Source organism: Haemaphysalis longicornis, unplaced genomic scaffold (assembly GCF_048455015.1).
Source record: "Haemaphysalis longicornis isolate Haplotype H1 unplaced genomic scaffold, Haemaphysalis longicornis Haplotype H1 scaffold_1, whole genome shotgun sequence".
NCBI lineage: Eukaryota > Metazoa > Arthropoda > Arachnida > Ixodida > Ixodidae > Haemaphysalis > Haemaphysalis longicornis.
The window spans coordinates 315,087,389-315,107,803 of record NW_027526203.1 but is presented as its reverse complement, the minus strand read 5'-3'; the positions used below and the strand labels follow the sequence as shown (position 1 = coordinate 315,107,803).

The 20,415-nt window shown below is 48.3% G+C and overlaps 2 protein-coding genes across 3 annotated transcripts in view; both read left to right on the top strand.

Moving 5' to 3' along the window:
• LOC144150782 (GTPase-activating Rap/Ran-GAP domain-like protein 3) overlaps positions 1–8,925 on the top strand; it is a 751,818-nt gene extending 742,893 nt beyond the window's left edge. For both annotated transcript variants that reach the window (XM_077682183.1, XM_077682182.1), the window contains exon 27: positions 1,258–8,925. In XM_077682183.1, coding sequence (XP_077538309.1) covers positions 1,258–1,470 — 213 coding nt within the window. In that variant the 3' untranslated portion in view covers positions 1,471–8,925. The remainder of the gene's footprint in view (positions 1–1,257) is intronic.
• Positions 8,926–19,420: 10,495 nt separating this feature from the next.
• Positions 19,421–20,415, top strand: part of LOC144150808 (ileal sodium/bile acid cotransporter-like) — a 288,230-nt gene continuing 287,235 nt past the window's right edge. The window contains exon 1 of the mRNA XM_077682185.1: positions 19,421–19,561. The gene's annotated coding sequence lies outside the window, so the exon portion shown is untranslated. The remainder of the gene's footprint in view (positions 19,562–20,415) is intronic.

Genomic DNA, 20,415 nt, shown 5'->3' with positions numbered 1-20,415 from the left:
TGCTGCCCTTTCGTTAATGCTATAGTATTCTTCTATGTTGGCAGCTATGCTTTTATTGATTAGAAATCCCACTCCCAGTTCTTTTCTGTCCTCTAGACCCCGGTAACATAGGACGTGTCCATTTTTCAGCACCGTAAATGCTTCGCCTGCCCTCCTAACCTGGCTAAGCCCTATTACATTCCATTTAATGCCCTCTAATTCCTCGAACAACACCTCGAGACTTGCTTCGCTAGATAAGGTTCGCGTGTTAAACGTTGCCAGGTTCAGATTCCATTGGCGGCCTGTCCGGATCCAGGGATTCTTAGCACCCTCTGCTGCGTCACAGGTCTGACCGCCGCCGTGGTCAGTTGCTCCGCAGCCGCTGGGAACTGAGGGCCGAGGGTTAATTGGCGTATTCATGGGAGGTTGTGGCCGTTACGACACCAGAGTGGCCAATCCTGCTCTGGTGAGGGAGTGCATTACCGGCAATGGTCGCCGGGGTCAGGCCGCACCCCACGCCCCTTTGTACAATTCCATCAGTACGCGGATTTTTTTTTTTTTTTTCAATCCGGTGGGAATTGTCCGGCACCGGGATTCGAGCCACGGTCCTTCTGCACGCGAGGCGGATGCTCTACCTCTACGCCATCGCTGCGCTCTTATGTGTGACATAAGGGAGACAAAACCACCATCGGTCCTTTTACAAAAGAAATAGAGTTCCAATTGGGGTTTCGCGCCGAAGATGCACATAGGTTCCACCTAGGTCCACCGTAGCGCGTAGTGAAAGGCTCCAGATTGATTTCGACCACCTGTATATTTTCAGCCTCCGCCAGTATATATATCTACCCACGTTTTCCCTCTATCATAAACAGCCAGCCGGGAATCGAAATCATGGCCTCATGCTCATTATTGCAATGCTTTATCCACTGAACCTCCGGAGTGGAAGGTCATCATTTGCAGCGTTCTTTAAATGCTTACTTTTCCCACTTTGCAAGGTTCACATATAAATCGTATAAGGCGCAATAAGCGCCGTGTTGTTGCTATACCTTGCCTCTTTCACGCCATATAAAGAAATGTGTTTCCTTACAAATTTAAATGTGACCGTATGTGGATACGCATTAGAGCCAAGTATGGTGCCTCAAGCCTACAAACAAAACAAGAAACAAGTAACGAAACAGGAGTCCGCTGCTTACAACGATGTGACGGCGAGGTGTTTTGACTACACTGGTCGTTGCTGCCCAAGGCGGCGTTCGCTCAAAGAGTGCGCCCTTCCTTTTTCAGGACGGCTCGCGGCTGCGACCAGACGTGCGTCCGAGTCGCAGCGCCACAGCGTCTCCCGTGCCCCAGATGCCACTCCTTCTGCCGGGATGCCGATCGGCGTCGCCCAAGCGGCCGGGGCTCCACAAGGACCACACGCACTCCGCGAGCTCGGACTCGGGCCTGGGCAAGAGCGTCAGCTCTAGCCCTCCCCCCAGTCCGCACAACCACGCCTAGCGCCATGCCTCTTCTGGCTGCGCCACCCAACCCTGCGTACGAGACTCCTTGCTCGCTGGGGCCCCGCCACGAGACGCGTCGATAGCCGCACTTCCCCGTTTCAAGGTCAACGAGACACTCGAAGACCCTTTCTGTTCGTCCCACACCCGGCGTACATAACAAGGCACCGTATGGAGGAGGTGTTCCGCGCCGCATGAGCGCAGAGGGCCCACTTGAATTGTTCGTATAACGTTTGCGGCTGCTCGTTATCCGTTCACACAAACTCGCCTCAGTGGGCGGTTAGTCGAGTGCTGGCTTTTTTTCTCCTTTTTGCACCCGGCCTTGTCGTAATCACTGTAAATTTTTTAAAGCTTCGAACCCAGCTTGTCAAAGTACTAGCTCCAAAGGGTGGTTCATTTCCTACGCAGAAAGTTCAGTTTTTTTATTACTACCCCTTCTGCGCTGTGAACGGTTCAAGTGCAGGGTGCTTCCCGTCTGCTGATTGCAGCCAGAACAAAAGTAAGTCATGTCTGTGCTCAGGGCAGTAAACTGCTGGCATGACAATCGTACGCCCAAATTTTTTCCTGGTCCCTGATTATTATGCATGAATTTCCGAAGCAGACTGAACTTTTTCAGTCACCATTTAGACCCTCTTGTAGCTCACAGCCTTAGCCTTGGCAGCACTAGGAGAAAAATAACTGGCTGCTGTATCCGTCTGTAGCCTGCAGGTTGACCGCTCTCTTGCAGCCCATCTCACAGAAGCAAGGTCATAGATGAAGGGTGCCCCAAAAATGTCGAAGCCAGCGAGCTGATTCGAAGCCAGCAAGTTCATTGCGTTGGTTTTCTGGAACTGCTTAAAAGTGAAACAACTTGCAGCCGTGGATTGCCGATTGTCAGGTGATGGCTACCGGACGCAAAGCTAGCAGTTCACGTGGGCCCTCTTGGCGCTTCGCAAGTGGGACACCTGCGCAGTGTGTCTCTGAGAGCGATGCTCAGAAGATTTTTTTGCGTTTCAAGATTGCCAAGTTTGCTGATGCTTCGTGTTTAATAACCAGCAAGTGCAACAGTCTTAGATGAGCAGCCATAGGGCGCTTCATTTATTGTCCGACTTCGTGCTGCAAAACGCCGGACCTTATGTTGCCTTCGGGGCGTGCGTACTGTCGAAGATGCCATATTTCTAAGCGCGAAAAAACTGCAAGTTTTTTGTTTAAATTTTATATTAGCAAACTAGTTCAACGCAGTGCAGCCTGCACAGAAGCGACAGCTACACTCCTGTAGTTCTGATCGTTGCTCAGAAAAGCTTGCCAGGTCATCCAAAAAATGGTACCCCTGGCACGATTACCCATTTTTGCGTTTACCGACCAGGACTGGTGTCAAGAAGTCCAACTTTATCAACGCACATTACGCCATTTTTTTCAGGACTTGAAACTGTACGCACGCCTCGTGCTTTTTAGGCACGCATTTTATAGCACAAATCTCACTGATTAGTGCAACAGCGTCGAAGTACGCCGGCCGTCTTCGTTGTACTACAAATTGATTGCATTCCGTCTACTAGTTCCCGCCTCTAAATGCCGAGGAGGTGTTAAATATTATTCTGCTTTTTTTAGTTTCGGGTTGGAGAGGAGAAGAGTGACTATTGATGTCGTATGTTCGCCCCTATGTATGCCGCAGCTGTCAATGCATTATCTAATACCCTGGTTTTCTCGATTGCCACCAGGGTCAGCGGACGTACTTTGGCAGTGCTTTTTTCGTGTATGCCGAGGTCGCTCATGTGTTACCGGGCTTTAAGATGTCCCATAACTATTGCTGTTATGTCTTGATATATGGATAATTGACGTAGACGTTGTCGAGCGTCGCTATAAGCTTAAAAAGTATTCCTCCGTGCTTTCGGAATATCCCGATTTCTCCTGTTGTTGTTCTTATTTGTTACTTCTCGCCTGTTTTCTTTTTTCTATTGAGCAGGAATTGCCCTGCTGCTCAAAGCACATGGCTTTACTTTTCGCTGTTGAGATATATGCACTCAACGCGCCTCAGGTCCGAGTCCCGCTGTTTCGGCTTTTCTCAGCCTTGACAGCTAAGCCGCAGACTCTTATATTCCCCTTACCCCGCTTTACCTTACTTTCATTTGGTACTTGCATATGTTTGTTCTGTTTGATTTTATTAACCCTTTTCTAAAAAAAACGCAAAACATTTCCTGGCTGCAGCATTGCGTGATGTGACCGCTTCCTTGTGCGTTTCGCAGATCACGGACACTTCTCCCACTCCTTTTTGTTGCGCCTTATATTTTTATCCTCTCATTCTGTCTGCCTACTACACACCCCTCCCTCCCAACACTTCTGCTTTTGCTTCTCGTTTGCGGCTAGCGCTGCAACTGATCCACCTAATTCAGCGGCAAACGAAAAGGCATGTTTTAAAAAAAACGGTGACATCGTACTCCACTGCTGCTTCGTATCGCTGTAGTGTCCGCTTGTCGAGCAACCCCGTGTCACTGTGAAGTGTCCTGTACGCGAGCTTCAGCCCGGCATCCCGTCACGGCTGCGGCGCTGTGGTTCAGCTAGCGGGCGGGCGTGCAAACGCGCGGCCGAGGCGCGCGCATTAAGTCGTCGCTTGTGGCTTCGGAACCGAGACGTTCTGTGGCCGAGAGGTGCAGTGCAGAGCACATTATTTCCCTTGTTCATGCTGCATGCCCCTGTTTTGGGAAACCAAAGAGAACAGAAGTACACAACAACACCTGCTCATGTCCGTCATGTAAGTTCATCCAGTGTAAGCCTTACCTGACCCCTTACATACATCATAACCCATCAGCAGTTAGCCCAAGACAAAACCTCTCCGAGTATGTGACGTGCAACACGACTGCCTTTCCTTGCGGCGTGAAGTAATTTGCCGACCAACGGTTTTTCTTCTCCTTGTTGCTATACACGAGCTATTGCGCTGTACATACACCAAGGGCATTATGGCTGTAGACTAGAAGCTTAAGCTGTTTTTGCCAAGGATCGCGCGAAACACGCCGGCAATCGTTTACGAGCGGCTGGGCGTTTGAACTGTTCAAACAATTTGTGCGACTCGCGCCCCCTTTAAAGGCCGAGAAACACTTTGTTTTGGAAGCAACCTCCCTAACTGAGCGAAAATACCACTGTATGTGCTTTTTATCGCATTAGCGAGAATTAGGATGATTAGCTTAAGAGCTGTGATGGTTAAAAGCTTTTCTCATTTTCTGTTATTTAGACCCGAGCTGCTAACATTGATGTTGTTACGTTAAATTAATTTGCGGCCATTGATCTGTCAGTTTCACGACACTAAAGGCGCACATCTGGGATTGACGGCATCTATATGCAGCGTTTCGCAGCCAAGTCCTGTCCGCTCTGGTGTTGAGGGGGCGCCTGCGTGGGCTGCAGTGCGTGTGGGATTGCACGTGGACTCAGCTCAGCGTGCGCGGGTAGATTTTGGCGACAACCCTCGTGTGTCGTTTTTTTCCCCCTTATTTTTGTCAACTTTCCTCCCAAACGGTTGTTCAACGCACCCAGGGAGTCGAGTCCCTATACCGTTTCAGCCATTGCACGCACGTTGCAGATTTTGCGTTTGATTTTTCTTCCACATTTCCCGTGAATGTGTTTTAAACCGAAAGCCTGTACATGCTCAAACATTTAAACTGTGACATTCGTGTAAGATCAGGTAGCGTAGAACATTTATGTGCAGCTGTACAAACCTCCGTGTGTGTGCGCTACAGCCCGTTGGCAAGAGAGCCGCCAAGATGTCCCGGTTGTCCCCGACACTCCACGCATTTGCGAAACATTCTGCGTCACGCGTCCCCCCTCCCGCTTTGGACTGGCGTTGGGCAGAGAGAAGCAGAGAGAGCCCCCCACACTTGGCTTAGGCTTCGAAGAAATTCGTGGCTTCACCTACGCTTTGCACCCAGAAAGAGCATTCTTTGAACGCTTTCGCCCTCACAGTGTCTGAGCTTAATTCCGTACAAACCCAGTGTGTGAAAAAAGTCGGAGTCGAGAGTAAAAAAACTCGTGATTCGTGAGGTCTATGGGGGGCAGTAGTCATTTTGTATATCGTATTAGTCTATTCGTTAAACATTGCGTACGCGCTTTCTTTGTACAGAGGGGCCGACGCGGCAGGTTACTTTTTCGGCTTCCCTAAGTCTTTGGTAGGGCAGGCTGGGGGAATCGAGAGCATGGGGTACCATGGGGAGCCGCCATCCGTGAACTCGCTCCCTCTCTGCCCCTTAACCTCACTCCCTGCCTTCTCTCTCTCTCTCTCTCTCTCTCTCTCTCTCTCTCTCTCTCTCTCTCTCTCTCTCTCTCTCTCTCTCTCTCTCTCTCTCTCTGACGCCGCCCAAGGGGTGGGTGGACCACTCCTTGTTTTTCTCTCTTGGCCGTGTGATGCGGAATACTGTTGTGCATACAAATGAGTACTTATTTATTTTTGTATGCGCGATGCCTGTAAATACATTGGTATGCCGAAGCTTTGCGTCGCAAATTGTATTCTTCTGTTGACATTAGCGAAATTCGGCCAACGAGGAATGGGAAGCTGTATGAAGGGGCCGCACATAGATGAGTATTATATGAGGGGAAAATTATTTTTAGAGCGTTTTATTTGTTGAGTTTTGGGTTTAGTTTCCTTGTCTGGAATGTGGGGCACAAGCCTTGAGAGTACAATTTTTTCCAGTGTTGCGGCCGTTCCCACTGTGTTGTTCCTTGGCCTCGTATTACTGTGTAGCCGTATGTACGTGTGCACAGGCTGCTTTGTTGTTCTAGTGGCGCCTAGCTTTGGTGGTCGTACTCTTTCACCAGCTTCTGTTATTCGCCCACTAAGCTCACTTCAAATTACAACCGCCCCTTTCCCGAAGTAAGCAATTGTCAAACGTGAGGTTGTTTCAAACATTTACTAGTCTTAAAGGGACGCTGGAGTGAGATTTAAACCTTTCCGGATTAAAGTCTAGGGTTTTCAGGTCGTGTTATTAGCTTTTCAGGACAATTTGCACGCATTTTTAAAGAGTGCGAAAGTGGTGCTTCCCTCGCACCTTCCTCCTCGCCGATTTGCGGGTCGACTAAGACGACACAGTGGTAAGCCCGCAGGGCTATGCTTAGAGGATTGCTAGCATGTCTGTCCTGCACAACATGTGCACCAACAAACAAAAAGTTCCCATTACCGATGAAAGAATGGAAACTTATTATTGTTAAATGCTTATATAGCGTGAAAACACTTTTCAAACCCGTATGACGTCACTGCGGTGGCTGGCGGCCACAAACGGCGCGTGGTGTTTTATTTTCTGCTGCCGATTACCGATGAACGAATGCTCTAGATTTCCACTAAACAGGCATGTTACGAACTACGTGAATTAACCGACACAATGCAGGCAGAAATCGAATTTTGAGAAACTCACTTCAGCATCCCTTTAGGGCTTCAGTGTGACAAAAGGACAACTCTGTATGTACATAGCTGGTATATATCGCCAATTAAGGGTGGCCTCAATTGTCTGCTCGTTTTGTCTTTCGCCTGCACGTTTGTTCGCTGATCAGCTGGAGAATCTAAAACATTATTTTGGCTGTCACTGGGGAATAACGTTTCATGCTATATTATTCAGCGCATGTGTAATATCAGCAATATAAGTGGACTTTGCGAAAACTGTAGTTACCGAGCACTAGTTCGTCATCAAATAATGGCTTATATCACTGCACCAAGCTATGAATTCGAGCTTTCACATTTTATTTTTCATGTTCGAGTTTCACGTTAGACCCTTCAGCTTCTCTCATGCATAAAAACAGCAACAACAAAAACAATAGCACTACAAATATGTCCGTGTTAATGCGGGGCTAACAAGCGTAATTTTTTAGACAGTTTGAAAAGGCTCAGGAAATAATTACAATGACCGCTGATGTGTGATGTATACGCATGCTGTGGCAGTTATACTGCTCATGAAAAAGAAAACCATGCGGTAGGTTTCTGTCTTTAGAAAGGCAAATATCACGGACATATACTTCAGCAGGGATTAGTACTAGGTCAGTCTGTGCGCACTACGATCATTCCAGAAATGGTAACCACATGGTAACCACATGGTGCGGTAACCACATGGGGGGGGGGGGGGGGGGGGGCTTAGAGTAACGTACACGAGACAAGAATGAAAGTATCGCTGGCGCGTGTTTCGCGAGGCAGTGGCCATGCGCACGTTTGCCGTCAAACACGCACATATGTATGTGCAGGTGAACACCGCAAATAGGTTATCAGGTTATGGAAGAACGACAGTTATTCGAGAAATATGTCGGGAACACTTAGTGTTTATCACAAGTTTTTTACTTAGCGAAGAAAAAATTAACACGGCCAACGAACTATGAAAGCAGCGTCACTTAACTGAATATGTTCGAACCCTGACTAGTTTTTAAGTAGGGAAATAGGGTATGGCTACCATTGATTTGCGTTTTTTTTTTCGGGGGGGGGGGGGGGGGGGAGGGTGTTTTGGTCTCCTTGTTCAGCAGTAATTGCTCTGTTTGGAGGTGTCATGCGTACACGGTTGCATCCGCTTTTATTTAGCATTGACGCGAATCACCGTGACCGATCGTCAGTCAAAAGAAGCGGCTTTTAGCATGAGGGGGAGTGACGATGTGACGGACCTGCTTCCACCACATCGGCATCCACTTTTTCAGTGTTTTCGCAATTAAGAACGTGATATTACCATGCAGATCTGGCGAAAGCCTGTGCGGTTCTTGCGAGTAGTGCGCACACCGTGTTGTTGGCTATGGAACTTGTACAAGGAACACAATGCTGATGCCAAAAATATGTTCTCCATCCTGCTGCGTTTTTCTTGTTCTCGTTCGTAATAAAGCGGTGTCACCAGACGCGCATAAACCAAATCGGGTTGGGCAGTGCTATTGAAACTTCGGGAACAATGGTTGACTAGCGCAGTGCAGCTCATTGTTTTCCAGTGTATTCCTCCGCCGTGGCGACCTTGGCTAATTAATGAGGAAGCCAAAGAAATAACTGTGTTAATGGCGGCTACACTAAAAAAAGCTCTATCTGGTTGGCAGCAAGTATTTTTTCCTTAGTTCGTTGGCGTACAGATTGTTGGTTAAATGTTCTCACGTCGTACACACCAGCACGTCTTGAAAACTTGGTTATTTGCGGTCCCTGTGTATCAACTGGATATTGTGGGAGGCATGACAATAGGACAAAAATGAAACAACTGCGAAGTGAGAATGGAAAAAAATAGAGCCGCAAGTTCCAACAGAGTCTGTTCCCGATGCGGATGCTTTGAAGGGTTGAGCTGCTGCTTGAGGTTATGCTCGGAGGTAGCGTTTGCCCAGTTACCAAATTTGTTCCCAGCACACGTGCGTCAACAAAAAGCTGCACCCTGGAAAACGTTGTCATGGTCCTATGAATGTACATATGTATTTGTGTTTTCATGGCCCTTTGTGTGTGTTGATTTGTTAGTGTTTCAAAAATAAATTAATATAAGGTATGTTTTGCACAATAGCCTACTGGCGTCCCGGAAGTTTCTCTCGCTTCCTGAAGTGGTATTCAAGAGGTGAGTGTCTGTTTTCGGGGAATGCATCGGTTCAGCTTTTTAAAATTATTTTTTTGTGTGATAACTGTGAAGGCGGACATACATTGTGGCGCAATGGATGATCTTATATTGGAGCTGGTAAGTCACCACTGAAGGAATGGGGCAATTGGCGTCAACTTAAGAAATTATCAGTATCCTCCACTGTAGCCAAACTAGTGGAGTAGCGTAGTTAGTTCTAAAAACCAGTGCGCGTGCACTGAATTAAATGGAGTTTGGTTACGCAAAAAGTGTTTTGGAACATTTTTACTTAATCTTGGATCTGTTACACCTAACCACAAGCTTGTTGCTTCTCTTATTTTCACGCCGGAGGCCCCTGAGAAATTGGGTGAGCAAGGACCACTACAATAGGGGCACAGAAACAGCTACAATGTGGTGCACAGCGTTCCATTGGCACCACATCCATCCTACTTCTTTGGTAACATAACAGGGCCCCGCAGGGTGCTATACTAACCAGGTGCAACCATATACAGAGGCTCTTTCAGACACAAACGGCAATCCTTCGCCGGAGGACCTGCATGTCCAGGTCCTGGACACCTGGACCCCGCCGAGCTCCAATGAATGATCAACCTGACTCTCGACCCTGTTGCGAACCGGGGTAGCGTGGTCGAAATGAACCGTGGCTGTTGCCGGGATGGGGCAGTCATGATGACGACGTCGAAGGAGAAAGAAAAACTTTTATGTACATGTATTTACATTCTCGATCTCGGTGAACAGGCAGTGCGCTCCTTCGCGCGGGAGATTAAACAAGCTTGTTGGGTCCATCTACTTTCTCCCTTTCTCCCCGTTATTGTGAGGAACGCACCAATCGCAAAAAAACCGTGGGGCTGATATTGATACCCACACTCTCACACTGAGAAGAGACGTTTCTTTCTCACACAGGTGGACTTCACGCTGACTCTGTTGATACAATTTGCCTATTGGGTCGCAGCCCTTCGGACCACCGATGTTGCGGCGTCGGAAGGACATTTGGAATCCCCCTCTGGTAATCCGGCGTCGGGCAGCTCGTTCAAGTACGGAATCTCCAGCATCATCAGACACGGCGGAAACGATAGGACAAAAATACGCGGCACGCCGCTGAAAAACGAAGGGACCACCAGCCTGCTGCTGAAAAGGGAGGCGCCGCGCGATGCTTTTGTCGCCATCTATGCTGAACGCTCCCACTCAATGAGGCGGCCTTCCCCCGTGGGCGCTCCGGTGACCGTGAAGTCTCCAAAAGAGCAAAAGCACGGGTCGCCGCGGCGTCATTATGTACACGATGGGTCGTTTCCTATCTATGAGGGGCCAGACGGTAGGCTTGGGTGGTTGATTCTAGAACATTGATGACGGATGTCGCAACAGGCCTCAGTCCCCAGCAGCTGTAGATCACCTGATCACGACGAAGTTTAGGATACTGTAAAGGGGGCTAAGAATCTCGGTTTTGACAGGCCGATTCTGGAACTTTGAAACGTTTAACGCGTGAACCGTGTCTACCGAGGGAAGCTTATCTGTGCTACTGAAAGACATATCCGAAAGTAGGTGGGATATTATAGGATTAAGCAAGGTTAGAAGAATCGGAGAAGGCTTCACAAGAGTTGAGTAGCGGGCGTGTTCTGGGCTAGCGAGGACCTCAAGGAAAGAGAGAGCACGGGGTTGGATTCTGGATATACAGAAGGATGAGAGGGCTCATGATTCATGATGAGGCCATAGGCATTTTCTACGAGGGTGTCGAATAGGCAGTAAATAAGTGAACATCCCTGTTCACGATTGTGACGGGAGATTTTAGCCTCTGCTGGTGACCCCCAGCAAACATGCACGTGATGACCGGACTGAGTGCGCAGTGATCAACTGAATTTACTGCATCACCAGCGAAAAACCACCTCAAGGTGTCCCAAGTTTCGCAGGACATCGCTATAAAAACAAGCTGGCAACGCAGGACCACTCCACTGGAAGCAGCGGCAGTGTATCAAGCACTCGGGCTCGCTGCGCTCACGCGCCAAACCGTTTGAAGTTTTAGTAACGCCTCATTGCGGGCTAGTTGGTTACACATCGTTGGTTGCATTGGGCTGGTGAAAACACAAACGGACAACACAGGACACTTGCTTAAAGTATACGGTAAGCAAGTAAGTAAGTAACAAGTAAGTTCAACCCGCCGCGGTGGCCCAGTGGCTCAGCCGTTGCGCTGCTGCGCACGAGGTCGCGGGTTCGGTGGAGGCGAAAAGGCGAGGCCGCTTTTCTGATGGAGGCGAAAAGCAAAAACGCCCGTGTGTATGAGATTCCGGCGCATGTTAAAGATCCCCAGGTGGTCAAAATTAATTCCTTGCCCTCCACCACGGCGCGCCTCATCGCCTGCGTTGCGTCGGCGTGTTAAACCCTACAATCAATAAATAAGTTCACAAGCGATAAACGGTGTCGTTAGAATTGTGTGTTATCTGATAAGGCCCTCTGATTTAAGTTTGTGCTAGATTATTTAGGCTCCATGTGTCACATGACGATGTTTCGAAGAAGCGTTTAGTCGCGGACGCGGATTACTTTATAAGTCCTTCTCCACGCTGCTCCTGGAAGATATACGAGGCAGATGATCGATTGCTAGCGCTGACCTGGCGACAATATGACCCACCATTAAATTTTTGTCGTGTGCTGATTCCCGCGTAGAATTTTGCATTATCCATCGTACTTATTTCGTAGAATGTTCGTGAAATGTATGCCACATTGGCTAGTCCAGGGTAGTGATCAATATCTGAGGGTTGAAGCATAACTGGTGTGTTAAGCCAACGCCGCCTGTATAATCATTGCCTAACGCGTGAGCGAAAAATAGCCAAACACCTACTCTCCCTTTCCCGCTCCGTAGCCTTCCTGCGTGCTTTCATGTCCGCCAGCCAGCGCCGCTTCTCGGAAACTATGCAAAATAGTTGACAGCTTGTCTAGCGTTCCCCAGGCGGCGTTCCTACGCCTTGTTTAAAATTCTTGTTTATCACTAAGCCTGTCTGTCTTGGTCTGACGCTGATAAAACCGCCTGGGCCACGGCGGGCGCAAAACCACTTGTGGTGCCGGCTTTTCGCGCTGACGTATTGGGATCACGGGCCCCGAAATTTTCTGAGTTGGCATCCCCCCTCCCCTCTGCGTTTCGGACTTGTTTTGTCGACGCTGCTTGCACTCCGCACCGGTACAGTACAGGACTGTACTGTCGAAGCGCCCTTACGTCGTGGCTGAACGCTCAACTGCTTATCCTTTTGTTTTCTATAATCTCTTGAAATTTACAAGCATGTGCTATTTTTTTGGAAAATAATGGTAGAAGTCAGAACTTGGACAGAAAATGTATACGGAATTTTTTCTTCCCTAAATCCTCTAGCGAGAAATATATCAGTAAAATACTGGTTGCGCCATCCTAAAATAACGTTTCTATGTTTGTTATTTGTCTATCCGGCAATTAATACGTTCTTACACTATTTCAGTTCTGTTGCGCCTACGTCAGTCATTTTGCGAAAAATGCAGCCGGTATGAAGCGAGCGACACATTGAACGAGATCCCCAGTGCGCCCCAAAACTAGCGCTCCGTCACGGCTAAGATGTGAGCAAGCAAAACGGCTCTTGAAACCCGACAGGCAAGCTGACAGACACACGTCGTAAAAGAAGGTGCAGCGTTCGCGACTCGCAAGCAGTGACGTGAGGCGGGACGTCCGCCGGCGCGCGCCACATAACGGATGAGTGCCTTAACTAAGCGTACCTACTGCCCCCACTGGAAAGCGGGCGACGCGTTAGGCAATGTTTATACAGGCGGCGTTGGTTCAACTATGAATGCTCCGCTAGAATATGTAAGCACACAAAACCAATTTACATCATATTGTATATATCTGTAGCATGACCATCTGAAGAAACACTGCTTACGGAGATATTGTTAGTAAATTTCAGGGCAGTGGAATTACAATCGGCTCCATGCATATACCGGTTTCGCGACGCCGGCCTGCGACACACACCTGGCGCTTATACAGGCCCGATGTACCGCACTAAGATCGCGTCAGAAACATTTACAGCCTGGTAAATACTCCCAATTTGCGAACAGAGTAACTGATCCACATAAATATGTGTTTACAACGAATAAAAACGGTAAATCTCAGTCGTGAACGTGCCGCAAAAGCAGAAGCGACAGTGGTGAGCTGGCCGGAGTCTCCCGCGACTACTTTTGCAATGGACCGCTCGGGGGATTTCAGTGGCGCCCCTACAGTCAGCGCTCAAGTCGTATACTGAGACTGCTCCTATTTATGTCAATGAGCAACGTTTCCCTCAGCTCAAACAGCTTTTGGGTTTTACGATTGCGAAAAAGAAAGACAAAGCTGGCAGTTCGCATGGTTTTAACGACGTTTTAAGGACGCACCTAAGTGCTTGATCTACCCATTTGCTTGATACTAAAATGCTCTAAAACTGCTGAAGGCACGACTACCCTTAGCTCATTTACTTTATCGGAGCATAAATAATACGAGTATACAACATTACAGAAATGCGCTATCTAAAATCGACTGAGAAAGTGTTCTTTGTTGTACTGATGCAGAATCTATATATGAATCTTTTATTCGCATATTTGTACTTTTAATTAATGTTTTCTTCATAAAACAAGAACTAAACCTGGGAACGCCCGCAATCCGTGGGTTATATCAGAATCATTGCAAGCAATACGTGAGAAAAACGCCTTTATATATGCTTCAGGTTATCTAGTGGCACTAGTTGCTTCATTAAATCTAAAAATATTCAGGATTTAAAGGTATCCATGACACAACCAAACAGAACAAACAGCCTTCTGCGCAGAAGCAAGAAACTTTATTTCTAAAATCTTTTTAATAGTCTAGCAATACAGAGACCTGATCTAATGTGGAAAATTTTAAGTGCATCGCTAAATCGCCCTCGCTCACAGTATTCAGTCATGTGCGTCTGATATAACCATGACTGGTAAACGTATATTCGGGACAGGGCCACGGGGCGGCCTCTCTCGCATCCACCGTGGTCCCACGTAATTCGCTCCAGCAGCGCCAAATCCTCCCCTAGTAGTACGTGGCCTCTGAGAAACGTTGCATTAATCGCCATGGCAACGAGTGGCGAGGAGGGAAAGGGTGTTGGTGACGTCGCGGACGCTGCTGACGTCATTTATCCCGCGGCAGCTACGCCGTGCCGCCGCGCGCCGGCCCCTGAAACCGACGCTCGTCCAACTTTCGCGTCTCCCGCCGGTCGCTGCCTCATGGGCCGCTCGGCAATGGCACCAGGCGCGAAAGTTGGACGAGCGGCGCCGAAATGGCCGCCGCCCGTCGTTTGTTATGTGTGCAGTAACGTGTTTAATAATTGAACGAAGAAAACATCTAGGTAATAGTACGTTTTCTGGTGTCAAATTGTTGTCTTTGTGGCGATAATAATTGGAGTGTTACACAAACATTATTTTTGCTATGCATTTATTCAAAATTCATATGAGGACGTCTTTGATTCGAAGTCATGAAAACACATGTACTACACCCATATATTGCACATACAGTCGCGTGCGATTTGAAGGTAATCGCACGAGCGTCGACCGACCACGACGATAACGCCCCCGCGCGGCTTGTTTTACTGCGCCTGGTTTCTTGTTTAGGCATTCTTCTCTCCCTCGAGCGCTGTTTATTCAAGTGGCCATCACTCCCGCGGCAAAACCAGTAAGCCCTTCCTCTTTTGTTATCGCGCGCCCAGCGACGACATCCCACTTGTCGGCTCTCGAAAGGTGCGCACAAACATATTGTCGGCAAATACCGGACATTTATAACAATGGGTGCTATCGCTCATCACGGTAACCAAGAAGAAAGCCCACGTGATTACAATCACGCAACATCACCACAAAGCGAAAAGGGTGATTTACTAGCCGTGGGAGTGATGACTGCTTGAAGGAACAGCGACCGAGGGAGGGGAGAATGCATAAACATGGTCCCAGGCGCAGCGAAAAATGCCGCGCGGGGGCGTTATCGTCTTTATCGGTAGAAGCCCGCGTGATTACCTTCAAATCGCACGCGACTGTACATTTTATGTACACAGTATTGGACTAAGCAAAAATATGACATATGCAAATTTAGGCATACAATATTGTACAATGGGGAAAAAAACGTGCTACATACACATTTACAATAACACGGTTAGGCGGGCTAGTTGGTATTCTGAATTCATGGCTGTAACTTTTGCGCAACTTTACACGGTGACAGCTGTACAGGTCTTCGAGTCCCTTTTTGTATCGGTCTCCGTCTAAAGTTGCGCAAAAGTTACAGCCATGAATACACATTTAGGTACACAATACTTGATTACGAAAGAAGAACTTCGGAAGTTCTAGTCTCTACACAGATTTTTTTTTCGCGCACACCTCGGCGGGAGAAGAAAAGAACTTGAAAGTTCCACTCAATGTATACTTATTTCTTGGGCTCACCTCGAGACAGGAATGTTCTTTAGACATTAAAAAAAATTCGTTTCAGTTCAGAGACACAATAATTTGGAATCTATATGTTAAAAGAAAGCACGCACACGTATGCTTCAATCCCTGCCTTTCGGGCGAGTTAACGCAAACTCTGAAAGAAAGCGTTGACCCGCCCAATTAACCTGCATACACTTCCGAGAAATCATGTTCACACCAACAAAATGCAGCCATAAAAAACTGTTGCAACACAATGACCGCACTGTAGACACTCTTTGCTGGATTATATCTACGTACAAAAACAATGCCCAACCATGTGCATGTCGTAGAACACAGAACAAATCGAACGCACCCGTCTTTTCTTTTAATGGCGCGTGAATTAACAGTCTGCTTACCGGGGGTGGGAGGGAAGGCGGGGGGGAGAAGACACCCAGAAAAAAAAGAAGCTTTCCTGTATTTTAAGCCGCAGATATCGGCCAGGTTGTTACAAGCTACCCTCTAACTCGTGTCTGGGCAGCGCCTCTTATCTCATCCTGTACGATACGGCATGACCATTCTAACTTCAGAACTATGGAACACCAAACCCATTCGCGATAAGATGACAAGGCGCGGGCGCGCAGTTTAGATTGAACAGCAAAGCCGGCAATCTTGGTTTTATTTATTTTTTAATGAGCGAAACGCTTGCAATGGCGGCTGCAGACAACGCATGTATTTCGGTTTGGCCTTCCACTGCTTCATGTGAAAATCGACTTGCATTGAACACCGCGGAGATACGTCAGATTTTTCGGAGCTCTGAAGCAACGCTTGGCAGTAGTTTCGCCGCAAATATACGTTTTGGAGCAAGACGGGGGAGGAAAAAATGCTTAGGGCGCAGCACCTCCACGCCATCAATCGATGTGGTAGTATGTACGCCATGAAAGGCAAGAAGCGCGTACAGTTGAGCTTGCCTTCTTTGTGAGCAGGTGCGTCGTGATGACATTGGATGGACTGAGGAGAGTCACCGGAGGAAACGTCCAATGAAGTCGCAAACCGTCCTCGACTTGGGGCCCAAACCTAGACTCATACCTGCTGCACGAAACAACAAAAAATACCTTGATAAGTATACTGAATCGACGTTCCAGCAGTTACTAAGGCAATCATCAAAAAACGGCAATGCCACCACAAATTGATCTTGCGAGCAAGTGTGTGCGTGCCAAAGACGCGTTTACTTCTACTAAAACTTTGCGTACCTGCACAGCTGGGATATATTTGCACATTAGTTTCCACTCCAAGACGAGTGACATGTCTCATTAACTTCACGTTACATGCGCGAATTATTTTGAAAACAGAAGAGTGCAATCAGTCGGCTTTTAAGGAATTCACTATAACTTGTACAAAGCTAATTTGCTTACCTGTCGTCTTTGGAGAAGGCGAGAAACTTGGTCGAACTGTACCACCCTGTGTTGCTGCACCACAGAGCTGCTCAGGAGTGGTAACACTCCTTCCTCCGCTGCCCCATATTTAGAATACATTCGAATGTATTTTATAATGCAGCGAAACGTTCCGCCCGTGGAAGCGTTTAGGCAACCCGCGCAACCCTTCGCACGCCGGCTCGCTCACGCACGTACCGAACTGGCCCGCCGTGCGCGCCGAGAGAAAGAAAAAAAAAAATATTGGCGCCGGTGAGCTGTTGCGCATGCGTGAGGAGGCGCGGAAGCGTTGACGGTGTGGAAAGAAAGAAACACTGAGGGAAAGGGAAGGGCCACGCCGCAGCACCGTGCCGCTAGGATCGCCACAATTTCGGAAACCGAAACTAGCCAAAGTCGCCGACCAGTACAGAGCTGTCAGATAAGGTAATTGAATATTTCGTTTCCATTGGAAACATCACACATAATCGAAATTGCATGCGTTACATGCCTTCTAGAACTCTTGATTCCTGCGCACCTATATCCCGTAAACAATACACAAGTTATTAACGCATTTATTTCACTAAAAAATAGCAAATCTGCTGTTTGAGACGATGGACAAACAGCTTCAATGAAGCATGTAACTGTTGACCATAGCTCCTTTTTTTTGGAACGTATAATTTTATTGGAACCTAATTTTCCTGTCTGCCATTCCCCCAGGAAGATTACGAATTGCCAAGGTCTCGACCGTATTTAAAAGGGGTGACAACAATATCATATCAAATTTCAGACCAATTTCTATACTCCCGGTGTTCTCGAAGGGCACTGAAAAACTACTATATTGCCGCATGACTGGTTTCTTAAGAAAACCCAAGATTGTAACACCTTTTCAATTTGGATTTACTCAAGGCCGTTCAACAGAAAGTGCACTGCTATTACGAAAGCAAATAATTTTAGAGTCTTTGAACGTGAACAGTATACGCTGGGAATATTTATCGACTACTCAAAAGCATTCGATGGGATAAGCCACACAATCCTGGTTAAAAAATTGGCTCATTATGGCTTCCGCGGTGTATTTGTAGCACTGTTACAAAATTATCTCGAGGACCGGAAGCATTATGGAATAATCAACGGCTTCAGTTCAAACTTGAAAAGACTCCGGGCTGGTGTTCCTCAGGGAAGCATTCTGGGGCCGCTACTGTTTAACATATTGACACGGTCGTAGGGAATCAGATGGGCTTTATTAAAGATGGGGCGGCCAGTGCGCAGGGAATTCGTAGGCGGGGAGCGGTGAGCACAGAGCGAGTAGCGTGCAGCACCAACGTCTTCCTCCTCTTTACCACTCGCGGCCGGTCAGTTCGTTTTCGTCGTCTTCTCTCCAAGTTTCGTTTGTTCCGTTTCCATCGTAACATTTTCCCCCGGGGCAGACGAAGCTCGCTGAGCGAGTTAAGGGGTGCGAGAGTGACAGCGTTTCAGGCGAGCTACATGCACGACCTGTGTCTTGCTCGAGCGGCGACCATTAGACGTGACTTTGGCGACGACATAGTTGACATCGTTGAAGCGGGAGAGCACCACGAACGGTCCGGACTAAGTGGAGAGGAATTTTTGGTGCAGTCCTTTCTTGCGCACCGGAGTCCATAACCAAACTTGTTCGCCCGGAGTGAAAGCGACGGGAGGATGTCGCTCATCGTAGTGAGCCTTGGTACGAGCTTGCGAGCTCAGAGTACGAATACGGGAGAGCCGGCGCGCCTCTTCAGCACGGCACAAAGTTTGGGCGAGTGAAAGGTGGTGATGTGGTGAGAAGGTCAAGTTGCTGTCGAGAAATGTACGTGGAGCACGGACATACAGTAGGAAAAATGGAGCATAGCCAGTAATTTCGTGTTGTGCGGTATTGTAGGCGTACGTAACGAATGGTAGCACAGTGTCCCAATTCTTCTGGTCGGACGTAACATACATTGATAGCATATTGGTCAGCGTGCGGTTTGTCCGCTCCGTCAGACCATTAGTTTGCGGATGGTATGCGGTGCTATGGCGAGAGACAGAGCCACAAAGTCTCAATAGTAGTTCTAAAACGTCTGCCGTAAACTGTCGCCCGCGGTCACTGTTGATAACGCGCGGAGCGCCATGACGAAGGATAACAGAATGCAGAAGGAAGGCTGAGACGTCCTCAGCTGTAGCTGCAACGAGAGAGGCCGTCTCGACGTACCGTGTCAAGTAATCGACGCACACGATAATCCACCGGTGACCTGTCGAAGACTTCGGTGGAGGTCCAAGAAGATCTATTCGGACTTTTTCAAATGGTGACGTAGGTGGAGTCACGGAATGCAGAGGTCCCGGCGAAGGGCTCCCAGGGCGTTTATGACGCTGGCATTGCAGGCAGCCGGCAACGTATTGCTTCGCAATACGTCCGCGTATTGCAGTCCGCGTCAGTGTGTCGGCGTCCGCTGTTGTACGACACAGAGAAATCGTACTCTTGTAAGCGCAATGCCCAGCGAGCGAGCCGACCGGATGGGTCCCGCAGTCCAACGAGCCAGCATAGTGAGTGGTGGTCCGTGATGATGGAGAAGTGACGCCCATACAGGTATGGGCGAAACTTTTGAACGGCGAAGATCACAGCTAGACACTTGCTAGACATCGGCTTGCATAAGCGATGACCTGCTGCGCGCCGCTGTTGAGCTGGATGAGTACAGCACCAACGCCGACTCCACTGGCGTCGGTGTGAAGTTCGGTAGGAGCAGCTGGGTTGAAGTGGCGAAGAACTGGGCTCGAAGTAAGTAAAAACTTTAGTTGCTGAAAGGCGGCTGCACGTTCTGGCGTCCACACAAAAGGGGTGTCTTTCTGTAGCAGGCAATTCAGGGGGTGAGAAAGTGGTACGAAATCCTTGATAAAACGTCGAAAACAGGAACAAAGGCCCAAAAAACTTCTGAGATCTTTTAACGAACGTGGTGTGACGAAGCCTCGAACTGCTGAGATCTTTTGCGGGTCGGGCCGAATACCGTCCTTGTCGACGAGAAACCCGAGCACGATTGCTTGACGTTCTGCGAAATGACACTTCTTTGAATTCAAAACCAACCCTGCTTTTTGAATCCTGTCGAGAACAATTCCAAGGCGTTGGTTATGCTCGCTAAAGGTCGTGCCATAGATTATGATGTCGTCCAAATAGCACATACATATCTCCCATTTAAGGCCGCGCAAAATGGTGTCCATAAACCTTTCAAACGTCGCAGGCGCATTGCAAAGCCCAAAAGGCATGACGTTGAATTCAAATAGGCCGTCTGGTGTCACGAAGGCTGTTTTTTCCTTGTCGGATGGGTGCACCGGAATTTGCCAATATCCTGACCTGAGATCGAGAGAGGAGAAATATGAAGCGGAATGAAGGCAGTCGATAGCGTCATCGATGCGCGGTAGGGGATATACGTCCTTTTTGGTGACAGCATTGAGACGACGATAGTCGACACAAAATCGCCATGAGTTATCTTTTTTCTTGACCAAGATCACGGGTGCGGCCCAAGGGCTTGAGGACTCGCGGATCACCCCTTTTCTTAGCATCTCTTGCGCCTGGTCATTGATTATTTTTCGTTCGGAAGGCGACACTCGATATGGCTTCTGGCGTATAGGGGTCGC